Source organism: Phodopus roborovskii, unplaced genomic scaffold (genome assembly GCF_943737965.1).
Source record: "Phodopus roborovskii unplaced genomic scaffold, PHOROB, whole genome shotgun sequence".
NCBI lineage: Eukaryota > Metazoa > Chordata > Mammalia > Rodentia > Cricetidae > Phodopus > Phodopus roborovskii.
In genome coordinates, this window is record NW_026126618.1 from 5,795,050 (window position 1) to 5,807,470 (window position 12,421).

The 12,421-nt window shown below is 47.9% G+C and overlaps 1 protein-coding gene across 2 annotated transcripts in view; it reads left to right on the forward strand.

The window, feature by feature from the left end:
* Tmcc3 (transmembrane and coiled-coil domain family 3) overlaps window positions 1-8,016 on the forward strand; it is a 244,999-nt gene extending 236,983 nt beyond the window's left edge. For both annotated transcript variants that reach the window (XM_051206312.1, XM_051206311.1), the window contains one exon: window positions 3,776-8,016. In XM_051206312.1, the coding sequence (XP_051062269.1) occupies window positions 3,776-4,078 (303 nt within the window). In that variant the 3' untranslated portion in view covers window positions 4,079-8,016. The remainder of the gene's footprint in view (window positions 1-3,775) is intronic.
* The last annotated feature ends 4,405 nt before the right edge of the window (window positions 8,017-12,421 follow it).

Consider the following 12,421-nt stretch of genomic DNA (forward strand, 5'->3'; position numbering starts at 1 on the left):
TCCCCATCCACCTTCTGGCCCTCCTGGCTTGTGTTGACTGAGAGATTTTACCCTGTACCCCCCTGTTGCCTAACTCTGTTGGCAAGTATTTATCACTAGCCTAAACCCAACACCACCAAAATGTTAGGAAATGTTAGGCAGCCCTGCCTTCAGGGAGCTTCCTGTGCTGGCAGGGGGTGACCAAGAGCCACATTGGGTGGTACAGCTCCAGTACCCCAGAAATCCGGTCCTACTGCACCCCAGTCGCCGGGATAGGAGGAGGGAGTGGGGGGTGCCAGCCAGCATTCCCCCGTAGACACTGGACTTGAGTTCCGGGTCTGTTACTTCCCTACTGTGCTTCTGAGCAAACCTGGAGTCTCTTCACCTTTAAAGCAATTGCTTTGTATGTGTGAGGACTTCAAGTGTGTGACCGCCAGCCTCTACCAAAGCGCTGTACACGACTCTCTTTTTCCTGTTACTCAGTAGCCCTTGGAGGTTGTTCCTGTTGTTGCCCCCATTTCTCAGATCTGGAGACGGAGGCACAAAGAGGTGAAGTGACCTGAGCAAGGCCTTGCAAGTTGCCCCTTAGGAATGGCTAAGAAGGCTGGGCTGAAAGGGACAGGCGGGACCCAAAAGGTTGGCGGGAAGGGATGAGCAGATACACACAGTTTGTGACACAAGCGAAGGCTTCCTCCCGAAGCGCCTAGGCCGCCGTGAAGGCTTGCTTCTCGATCACTTGCCTAAAAGAAGCCATAAGAACAACCAGGGAGGGGAATTTTGAGTCTCGTGTTTCAGTTTTCTCTGTAGTCTGTGTGTGAGCTGTAGGTAGGCCCCTTACGTGTTACTCTGCTTTGGTGGAGGCTGGGTTTGCTGCTCCCAGAGGTCTGCTCGGACAGTTCTGGGAAGCAGGGCTCCAGCACTGACGGGAATCATTGTCCCCAGAGAGCAGAGGACACTGGGGGGCTATGTAGGCTGGCCTCAGAGTGAAAAGCCTCAGCTTCCCCACTGACTCACTGGCCTGGGGAACAGAACTGTTATCTATTAAGACACTCTGTTGAAAACATTTTTTATTATGTTTACTGTGTGTGTGCATGCGTGCGTGCGTGTGTGTGTGTGTGTGTGTGTGTGTGTGTGTGTGTGTGTGTACATGTGTGCGTGTGTGTCAGTTCCTCTTTCTACCTGTGGATCTCAAGAATCAAATTCAGTTCATTGGAATCGTCAGCAAACGCTCTCACCCACCGAACCTCCTTACCAGCCCCAAGGCCATCCTACTTTAGAGCAGGTCTGGGATATCACTGGGTGGCGTGTAAATGTGCCATCTCCACTTTTAGGGGCTGGTTTGCTTTAATATTGTTCTCACTTTTTTTAAGAAGCCTATTCCGGGAGTGAGGAGGTCAGATCCAGGGCGGGGCTCCACAGGGCGAGCGCTAACTTCAGAAGCGTTCGTTTCAACATTTTCCAGCTCTGTCTCTAGGCAGAACTAGAAAGGACAGCTTGATAAATGACAAGGGTCACTGAGGCTCAAAGAAGGCTCTACTACTCAGTCTCGGCGTGAGCCTGGCCAAGTCAGTGCACCAGGCCTCCGATTCCCTGTCTTCAAAAAGTCCAGAAGATCAAATAGGACCCGATATTTCTTGTCCCAGAGTCTTAACCAGGCATGTAATAAACAGCCAAGAAGTTAATGCTGCTTTTCTTTTTTATCTTACTGTTGAGTAGCAACGTTCCTCAAGGCTCTTAGCTATCAAACCTCTCCAGTCTCCTCTTTGTTGTTTATGTCCTCAGTTCTTGTAAGTGGGCCTCCGGCCGGGATGGGCTACAATGGCGCATATGGCGAGTGCCCTCAGACCTACACAATTTTTGCGGTTCTTTTAAGTGATTGGTTCCCCCCTACCCTCTTTAAAATCCTGAATGTCCAATTTAAACTACTGAAGATAATCCCTTCCTCTGTCTGTCTTCATCCAAAACAAGGTAAATACTAGATCAAGGATATTCTAGCCACCGTGGACCCTAATATCTCTTGCTGCCATGGGCAAACTGCCTACTTCTCTTGGATTTTTCTTTTAGTGAGAAATTGGTAGCAGTTCTAAGGTGACTTCCAAGATTAGTCTGAGGAGATGGGAGGTAGAGAGAGGGAGTGGGGAGAGAAGGAGGAGAGGAGGGAGGGGGAACTGTGATTGAAATTTTAAAAATAAATTAATAAAAAAGTATAAAAAAGTAATAAAATTTAACCACAAATTAAAAAAAAAATATTCTAAGACATGGACTTCTCTACCCTAAACGGAGAGAAAGGGCCAAAGGTGACAACCCTCACAACCCTCTGTCCTGCTCTGTCACCTTTTCCATACCATGCCTAAAATGGGAGAAATCCTGGACCCCGAAGCTGAAAGCAAGCCCGTCTTCCTGCACATGCCTGTTAGTGCCGACAGCCAGCGCTGCTTAAATGTGAAGATCTGAGAAAGTTTTATCCTTTGGTCGGGAGCCTAGTATAATGAAAGTTGCTATAGTAACAGAGAACCCTGTTCTTTGGCCCAGAGAGTATATTCAGCAGGAAGAAAAGCAAATCAGTGTTGGAGCCATTATACTTGCTTAAAGCCTGGAAAGGTGACCATGCCCAGCTGCACAAGCAACACTGGCAAATGATTTCTACAATACTGGTGGAGGAGCAGGCCTGCCGAACTGCCTCTACTGAGGTTCTTTGTCCCCAAAGGGCTCTGGCTTTCCTCTGGAAACTGACGCCCTGTTACTGGCCACCAGGCTCTTCAGCCTCTATGTTCCAAAATGGACAGTGAGGGCGGGGGGGGGGGGGGGGGGGGGGCTAGTCCCTGTCTGCGTGCAACATGTGTGCCTTCCAGCTGTGTATGTAGGAAGGGTGGCCGGAGACTTGCTGGGTCAGGGAGGGCGAGCCTCATCCCTGAGGATGAGACCTCCAAGATACACGGCAGATCCACGGGTGAAGAGAGCAGGCGCTTAAGGGTTTCCAGTGGCATAGACTGCAAGGACAAGGTCCCCTAGTGTTTTCAGAGCCTGGAAGAACTCAGATCGGCCAGAGCACCATGGGAAGGCCGGAGAAGACGGCCAAGCACAGGCCAAACAAGGATTTGAAAAGTATTATGAAAGAGGCGTCAGAAATGCACACCGTTCAGAGGTCCCGCGGACTATTACAGGGAACGTATGGGTATGAGATTCGTGTCAAATCATGGCAAGCAAGAGGTCCTGGTGTCCACCAGTGGAATTGGGACTGTGTGACTGGAAAATGGATTACGCAGGATAGATGACGGATGCTGCGCTCCTGGAGCCAGCGGAGGGTTGGACAGGAGATGTGTCCAGGGATGCTCTTGGACTTTTGTCCTAAGAGTCCTTGCAGTGTACAGACATAGCCTCACCCCTTTGTTCCTGACAGTGCCAACAGATGGCCAGGTATGACAGATAGTATGTGACTCTAGTCTCAGACCCCAACACTTGGGAAGGTTGAGGCAGGAGGACTAGAACTTCAAGGCCAGGTTGGGCCACTTCCAAGAGACCTTGTCACCAAAAAAAGCAAACAAACGAACGAAAGCAGATCACCAAGCTGCTTACTCACGGTGTTTTATGGTTGCATACACATGTGTACACTACTCGTGACAGGGTAGAATGAGTCCTGGGATTCCTGCCATCTCTCGCAGGACCCTCTCTTTGTCTCTCGAAACTGCCCGGGCACTAGGTGTTGTGAGCCGGAGCTTCCGGCACATCTGGGCTGTGTTCCCGCAAGGCCTGTGATTCCGGTGGCATTTGATCCTTGCTCTCCTCTTGCCCGCAGGAAGCCTTGGAATCTTGCCAGACACGCATCTCCAAGCTGGAGTTGCATCAGCAGGAGCAGCAGACCCTGCAGACGGATGCCGTGAACGCCAAGGTGCTGCTGGGAAAGTGCATCAACGTGGTTCTGGCCTTCATGACCGTCATCCTGGTGTGTGTGTCCACCCTGGCCAAGTTCGTGTCGCCCATGATGAAGAGCCGCTTCCACATTCTTGGCACCTTCTTTGCCGTGACTCTTCTTGCAATCTTTTGTAAAAACTGGGACCATATTTTGTGTGCCATAGAAAGGATAATAATCCCAAGATGAGCTACTGGTTCTTGCCTTCACATTCTCCCAAGATCTTATTTTGAAGAAAACTCTGTGCATACTACCAAATTTCCGAATGAGCGGCTGTGCCAAAGATGGCAAGAAGGACTGGAGTTGTGTGGTGTAAATAATCAGAGTCTCCTAACCCGGTAGCGGTTGCCAACACAGTCAGTCCCTGTACGTGCTTAACGTGAAACGGTCCCGGAGTTCTCCCTCATTGCTCACTGCCTTAATCAGAGCAGATCTCCAGCCCACCTGGCGAGCTCGGCACGGTAGAGCCCTGTTCGTTGAGCACTTGGCATAAAGAGCGACCCAGAGGAAAAGGGCCTCCCTCTCCTTCCCATGAATCTCTGTCACATTGAGCCTCATGATTGCAAACAGCTGTGTTCTCTCTGAGCCCCCACAAACAACAAGGATAGGGCAGCATTCAGGGACGCAAGCAAACACAAGCTATTGGGCAGTGTTGAGCTCTTGGGTGGTCTGCGGAAGCTCAGTCAGTCCCTCCGTGACCTATTCCACTTGTCCACCGGTGACTCTGTGTCCTATTATGTCCCCAGTGTCCACCGTGGTCAATTGCGTATGTCCTTGTAACATGGAAATCTCATAGCTGCTTTTCCGGCAAAAGTCTGCCTAACCCTTAGCACTGCACTTTACACAGTAGGACACTAGGATTTCCAAATGGGCTCTCTTCTGGTGCCCAGGGAGCCACACACCTGACTTCATCTTACCTGGTTAGCAGTGCCCTGCCCTCGGGGAGCATGCAGCCTCCCTTTCATCAAACCGTAGCTTTGATAACTGCCGTGGGCTGCTTCGAGCATCCCAGGGGAGGCTTATGCTCTGGCGATCGTTAACCGTGATAAATCCCCTTAGAGGGCGGATGCACAGTATGTGATTCACTTTACTCTCAGGTCTGCCGAGATCGGGTTGCAAAGCTTGTTCAGGAATGATGCTCGTGTCGCCGGGTTTCATTTTTCTTGAAGACAACAAAATCAAACTTCATAAAGCGTTGGTGTGCCGAGGCAGGGCCCTGGAGGCCCAAGAGGGATGTGAACTTTTGGTCTAATCAGATGGTGACGAGGTTAGTGTCAGGAGGGTCCCCGGAGGGGCGTGAAGGGCAGCGAGGATAAGAGGAGTCAGTTGCCGCCATCCGTCATGCAGGTGCTTGGTGAGACAAGTTCTGAGGTCACAGGGTAAACGCACTGCCAGTGAGCAGAAAACATACAAGGGCTGCTGTGGTCATGGCTGCCGTTTACCAATGAAACTGGTTTTCTGCGTGTACCACAAAGAGGAGAGGGAAGGTCCTCCTACTGCCCCTGCTGAAGGAGTACTGTTAAACATTTACTTTCTTCCAGAAGATACTCTCAAAGATCTAAGTATCATCACTTGCAAACGGCTGTTCTTAGGGGCATTCTCGGGGCGGCAGGGTAGGGGCAGGGGTAAAATTGCGCAACAGTTTAGACGAGGCCAGCTTATATGAGTGGGCCTCACACAGCTCCAGCCTTTGCTCCCCACGCCCAACTTTTAAATCAATAATTCAGCAATTTTAGTAAATTCACAAATTATTTAACCATCACCCTAACCCATTCCAGAGCCGGGCTTTTGAAAGGTAATAAACATCGTGAAATGCTAAGTACTTGGAAATCAGGGATGGGGGAGTTCCCAGCTCCATCTTACCCATGGCTGTGTCCCCACATAGGGGCAGATGGCGTTCTCTAGTCCAAAGAACCATGATCGTTCTTTACTCTTGCATTTTAACAGCCTGCTCCCGTACTGGAGGCATTGGATTCCATCTCCCTGCACCTTGAAGCAAGCTGGGCCCGGCTGGTCTCCTCCTGTCGGTTATGAATAGAGCATGCCAGGCCTGGGGTGAATGCGCCTGGTGGTTTACAGAATGGGTATTAATGCAGCCTTAGAGGTGTAGTTAGGACCCCAGAAGAACCCAGAAAGAACAGGCTCTGTTGATTGGCACTTCTCAGACCTGTGATCCGTGTTTCCTCTCCCTGGTGAGAGAGTAGGGAAGGAAGTTAGAGACGGCACACTCCACACCCTTCAGTCTGAGCTTTGGGCAGAATCTGTTGTTAGAAACTGGCATGGTCCTGAATTAACGGAGGCAGCCGTACCCATCGCCATGAATTCCTTCTAAAGAACTGGCATTTCTGTTGACTCCCATTTAATGTGGAGTCATCTTCTTTACCTGGGTATGCTCGATCAGCCCGTATGACAGCCTTGCTTCTGTCTTGTGGAGAGAGCTCATGAACCTTTTTCTTTTCTAAGATTGTACAGGTCTAGGAGACTTTGATTCTACAGTTCATGATTCTCTTAAGTGCTATAACCCTCTTTTGTTCTCTTGAACATATACTGTACACACTGAAGAAATTAGAGTCAGTGGTACAACTTTGACATACCCTGGGATTGGAATTGATTCACAGCAGAGTCAGCCGGTCTTCTTTTGTACTTTTACGTTGGCAGTAAACATCTCATGTATTTCTTGTGATTGTAGAGGGGTAGGCAAGTACCTGCTCATTTAGGGACACTGGGGAGGGGTTCTAGATGCTGGACTCAAGATCTTCGGTGACATCATCACGATTGATCACCAGAATAGTGATTATTGAGGACAGAACAGGACTTTAAAATATTAAGGATAACAAATATTAAAAGTGTTCTCCCTGTGGGTTTTGAATTTTTTGAGCTCATGTTTTGTATATGATTAAGCTGGAACAACAACCCCCCCACACACACACACACACAAAGTTAGCAACCACTCACAATGAAGTATAACTGGAATTACTCTCGCTGAACTTTGGGCTGTGAACACAGGACTCCCCATCCCAAGTTCCTGACTCGTGGCTCCGTAGTTTTCCAGTGTTCTTATTCTGTCAATCAGCCTTCATTCACGTGAACACCCTGCCAGTCTTGCTTTTATTTAAGTATTGCCCTCTGTATACTTACTGTTCTGCCACCTCTCCGACAGCAGGCGTAATTAGTTTGGTGTTTTGGGGTTGATTTTTTTTTTTTCCTTATGTTTTTTGAGACAGGGAAGCCTGTCCTGGAACTAGCTCTGTAGACCAGGCTGGTCTCGAACTCACAAAGATCCGCCTGCCTCTGCCTCCCAAGCGCTGGGACTAAAGGCATGTGCCACCAACGCATGGCGGGGTTGAATTTTAAATGCCAGATTATTTTGTGTTGGATGGGAATGTAGAGTAGGGTTTTTTGTTATTTTATTTTGTTTTGATGTCAAATCCAGATAGACTAGTCTAACATTGGAAAAACAGGTATGCTTGTTGATAAGGATGTGTGTGGTTAAACAAAACAGCCTATGTTGCATGTTTCCTTAATTTTGGCCTTGGCCTGGGGAATGAATACAGGCTTATTTGGAGAGGTGGTTCAAAGTTAGCAGGTAACTTTTAAGGGGTCTAAAAAGACAAATCACAGAAAACAACTAGATTGGTCTGCTCGTATCAAAAATAAAGAGCTTTTAAAGCTGTATCATTAACAGGGACTGGGTAACTCATTAGAAATAAAGCAAAAACTCAATTTCCTGCCATGGATTCGGTTCTCTGCTTCAAGAGGCTGGAAGTGATATAACACCTTGTCTGGGGGTGGTTTCTATGTTGCCCTTCTCGAATATTTAAAGCATGTCTGCTGTGTTTGTCCTAAAAGAAACATTTCAGCTAAATGTGCTCTGTGTTTAATTAAGATGCGCTGGGTCAGTAGCAACAAGCTTGACGGGTAACGTCGGGAATGCTGTGTGTAACCTCTGTTGCAGAATTCCCATCTTGTGGGACGCTACATAGTTTTGTATCTGCCTAAAAATGTAATTTTCCTGTTGATCTCCCCCATGGTGATGTCACCAATGAATTCAAAGCAGGTGCCATTATTTTTTAAACACTCGATGTTTGCTTTGGTGTTAAATAAAAGAACTAGATTTCTTAAATTTTCACACTTGTCAGAGCCCATCTCTGTAGTGTCTGTGTCTGTGTGGTGTGTGTGTGAGAGAGAGTGTGTGCGCACACGTGTATATAAAATTAATACTTTTTAAAAGCAGCCTTAGATATAGAGCGAAACTGAGAAAGATGTATACAGATTTCTCGCGAATACCCTGTCCCTATATTCACACCTCGCTCCCCAGTGTCGACATCCCCCACAAAGCGGTACCCTTTATTTTTAATATGTATGAGTGTTTTGCCTGCCTATATATGTACACCATATGTGTGCCTGGTGCACACACATGTCAAAAAAGCGTGTCTGATTCCCTGGAACTGGAGTTACAGATGGTTGTAAGCTAACGTGGGTATTGGGAATCAAATCCAAGTCCTCTGCAAGAGCAACAAGTGCTCTAAACCACTGAATCACCCCTCTACACCAGAGTGGTACCTTTGTTAACAGCTGATGAACCAACATTGTTACATCATTATCACCCAGAGTCATCATTCATATTCCTGCTTTCATTCTATGCCTTTAGACAAATACATAAGGACATGTATTACTTGTTGTAGCATTATGCAGAGTGGGTTCATTCCTAAAACATCCTGTATCCTTACCTACTTATCTACCCCCCTAGTCTTCATGTCTTCTGTAGAAAGTTGGTGTCTTAGTCAGGGTTTCTATTGCTGCGATGAAACATCATGACCAAAAAGCAAGTTGGGGAGGAAAGGCTTACACTCCCAGATCATAATCCATCACTGAAGGAAGTCAGGACAGGAACTCAAAGTAGGGCAGGATCTCAGAGGCAGGGGCTGATGCAGAGGTCATGGAGGGGAGCTGCTTACTGGCTTGCTTCCCTTGGTTTGCTCAGCCCTTCTTATAGAACCCAGGACCAACAGCCCAGGGATGACACCACCCACCATGCCCTGGGTCCTCCCCCATTGATCACTAAATGAGAAAATGCCTTACAGCTGGATCTCATGGAGACATTTCCTCAACAGAAGCTCTTTCCTCTCTGATGACTCTAGTTTGTGTCAAGTTGACACACAAAACCAAGCGGTAAAGTTAGTGATGTGTGGCCTGTTACTTGAGCCCAAGGGAAGGGGGTTGTTCTTCAGTCAGTAATTGGAATACTAGGACATATACCTTGGTGTTGTGGAGAGAGAAAGTGGTGGTTGAGGAAGCCAAGTCTACATGAAGAAAGACAGGAAGACGGGAATGACGTGGGTGGTGCCAGTTGGGGTGTGCACAGGGTCAGGAAGGCCCAGAGTGAACAGATCCCCTATGTTGAGAAGTCTAGTTTGAGGGCTCCTTGTTACAGGGTATCCATGTTTGCAAGGCTCCATTTCGATAGTGTGAACTCAGCTGGGTGGGTGATGTGGGTTTCATCATCCCTGTCCTGTGCATGACCAGAGCTCAGACTTTACATGTAACTGTAATGTGGGTAGAAGATTGTGGGAAGCACAGGGACCATGGCACTACCAGATAGATAGGGTATAGGTCAGAGTTTCTTACTTTTCACTGGCAATTCATTTTTGTCTGAAAAAGTTGTTATGTGACCCCTGGATGTAGTATGTAACTTAGCTATACAAATCTGAATTACTGATAGTAAAGCATAGTTATTTTACTTTGTGTGTGTGTGTGTGTGTGTGTGTGTGTGTTCTGTGCACTTGTATGCGAAGGGTGCATGTTCATACAGAGGCCAGAGATTGGCCTTGGTCATCTTCCTCCATCACTCTGCACCCTAGTCTTTGGAACTTGATCTCTCTGATTGGCTAGGCTGGCTGGCCAGTGAGCTTCAGGGATCCATCTGTCTCTACCACGGCCACTCCTACCCCACCCTGACTGCTGGGTTACAGGTGACCATTGCCACACCCTGCTTTTTCATGGCTGCTGGGGATCCAAACTCAGGTCCTCATGATTTTACAGCAAGCATTTTACCCACTGAGCCGTCTCCCCAGCCCCCCAAAAACTGTATTTTGAAACAATTTTTATATACATTTAATTTTACCACTTACTAAAGACTAAAGCAAGTGTGCATACTAATGAGATGAATGTGCTTATTTTTACATAAAGATAAAATCTTGGCTGAGTACTTGATATGGCAGGATGTAGAGCAACTTCAGCGTTTTCCAGAGTTGATGGATATTTTGATTCTGTAATCGCCAATGCTGGTACAACATGATAGAAGTATATTTAAGGCCACTTCAGAAATTGTTGGAAATTCTCTCCTAACCTCAAGCCAAGATTCATTTAATGATGTTTCATGAGACTATATAATGAGCAACTCAAAACATGGCTTTTTAAAACCAAACACTCTATCACAATACAACCCAAAGACAGACTAATATGACCCATGTTGAGGAAGGGCAATAGGGAGAAATAGTGTTTGTTTTCGTAACAGAGCCATTGTGCTTCTATAGGAGAAAACTGTATACAGTATACACACCAAGTGCCTCGAATCTGGACAGGGGTGTTTCTGGCCATGGAGAGCATAGTGAAAAGTGAAATGTTGGGTGTTCAGCCCCAAGGCTGCAGTAGAACCCTGAGATGTAACACGGGAGAACACTACCAGGACACCCCAGATTCCTTACCGGTTTTATTTTGAATTACTTTTTGGTGCTTTGGCATTCAGAAACCTTTTAGTGTTACCAATTTCTGTGAACTATCACATCCAGTCACATGATATAGGAATGGCCCCATAAACCTTTTAGTGTTACCAATTTCTGTGAACTATCACATCCAGACACATGATATAGGAATGGCCCCATAGGCCCATAAATTTGAATGCTTGGTCACCAGGGTACTAATAGGTGGTGTGGCCTCGATGGAGAAGTGTGTCACTGGGGGTGGACCTTGAGGTTTTAAATGCTCAAGCCAGGCCCAGTCTTTCCCTCTCTCTCCCTCCCTCTCCCTCCCCCTCTCTCTCCCTCCCTCTCTCCCTCTCCCTCTCTTTCCCTCTCTCTCTCCCTCCCCCCCTCTCTGCTGCCTGCAAACCCAGATGAAGAGCCTTCTGCTCCTCTAGCGTCATATCTCTCTGCACACTGCCATGCTTCTCACCACGATGAGAATAAACCAGCTCCAATCAGATGTTTTCCTTTATAAGAGTTGCTGTGGTCATGGTGTCTCTTCACAGCAATAGCAACCCTGACTACAGGGTCCTAGCCTACAGTTCCAGAAACTGGGATGTGGATGCCGCCTAACACTGTTTAAATGCTTACTGTGTTCAGTGCACTGCACAAGGGTTTTCCATACAGTGTCAACCGTGCCCATCCCAACACTCAGTAAAACATGGGCTGTTGTTGTTGCTTTCAGCCATGAGGAAACTGGAGTTCTCAGTGGCTAAGTAACTGGCGGCACCTATCAGTGGATGATGGTGGAGCTGCTTTTTCTGCCCCAAGCTTGTGACTCCACACTCTATAGGGTCCCACTGTGAACAAGGAACTCAGAGAGTCGCACCTGGTCCTGCCACCATGGTAGGAACCACGCTAAGCAGCCAGTGCTGCCGTGTCGATTACACGTGTACATCCTCACACAGATGACATATTGGATCTTCGAGAAGCCATGGGCTGACAGATTTGTGCATAGAGAAAACAAAAGCAATCTATTAAGGACACTTCAGTACCCTCCCTGGCTTCCTAGAGTTCTCGGGGTATAAAATTGGTGGCTGGCTTAGCTGAGCAGTTCTTGGCGTTTCTGCTTAGCTCTAAGATGGTAGAGTCCCTGATGGCTTCCGCTCCGAGTTTCACGACATCTGCTACCATCTGTGGTGGCTACCTCTGAAATTTCTCTCCCTGCTAAGCAGCCAGAATGTATCCCTGCCAGGCCTTTAACTTGACTCAAGCAGTTAACAGGAACACGCTTCGGCCATGTTAACAGCTGTTTTGGTGGCAGTTACTCTACGCTAGCTGAAGCGCTGGGAATTGGACTTTTCTCCCACCCCAGCTCTGCTTAAAAAATACGCAACAGAGATCATAGAAAGCAAGCCACAGTGTGCCTTGATCACGTGGCCAGTCAGGGCCTCCTCCAGCTAAAGGAACTCTCTGAGGCCTGGACCCTTGCCTGATTCTTTAGCTGTCCACATTGTGGCAATGATGCTACCCAGCTTTCCACCAAAGCCACCCCCTCTCCTGACTTCCCTTCCATCTTCATACTTCACCTGTGCTTTGAAGTCAGATTCCACAGCTGGAGACAGATCTCTCTCTCTCACACACACACACACACACACACGCACACACACGCGTGTGCATGCACACACACTTACACACACACTCACACACTCACACACTCACACACGCGCGTGCATGCACACACACACTCACACGCACACGCACACACGCTCGTGCATGCACACACACACTCACACACGTGCGCATGCACACACACACTCACACGCACACGCACACACGCGCGTGCATG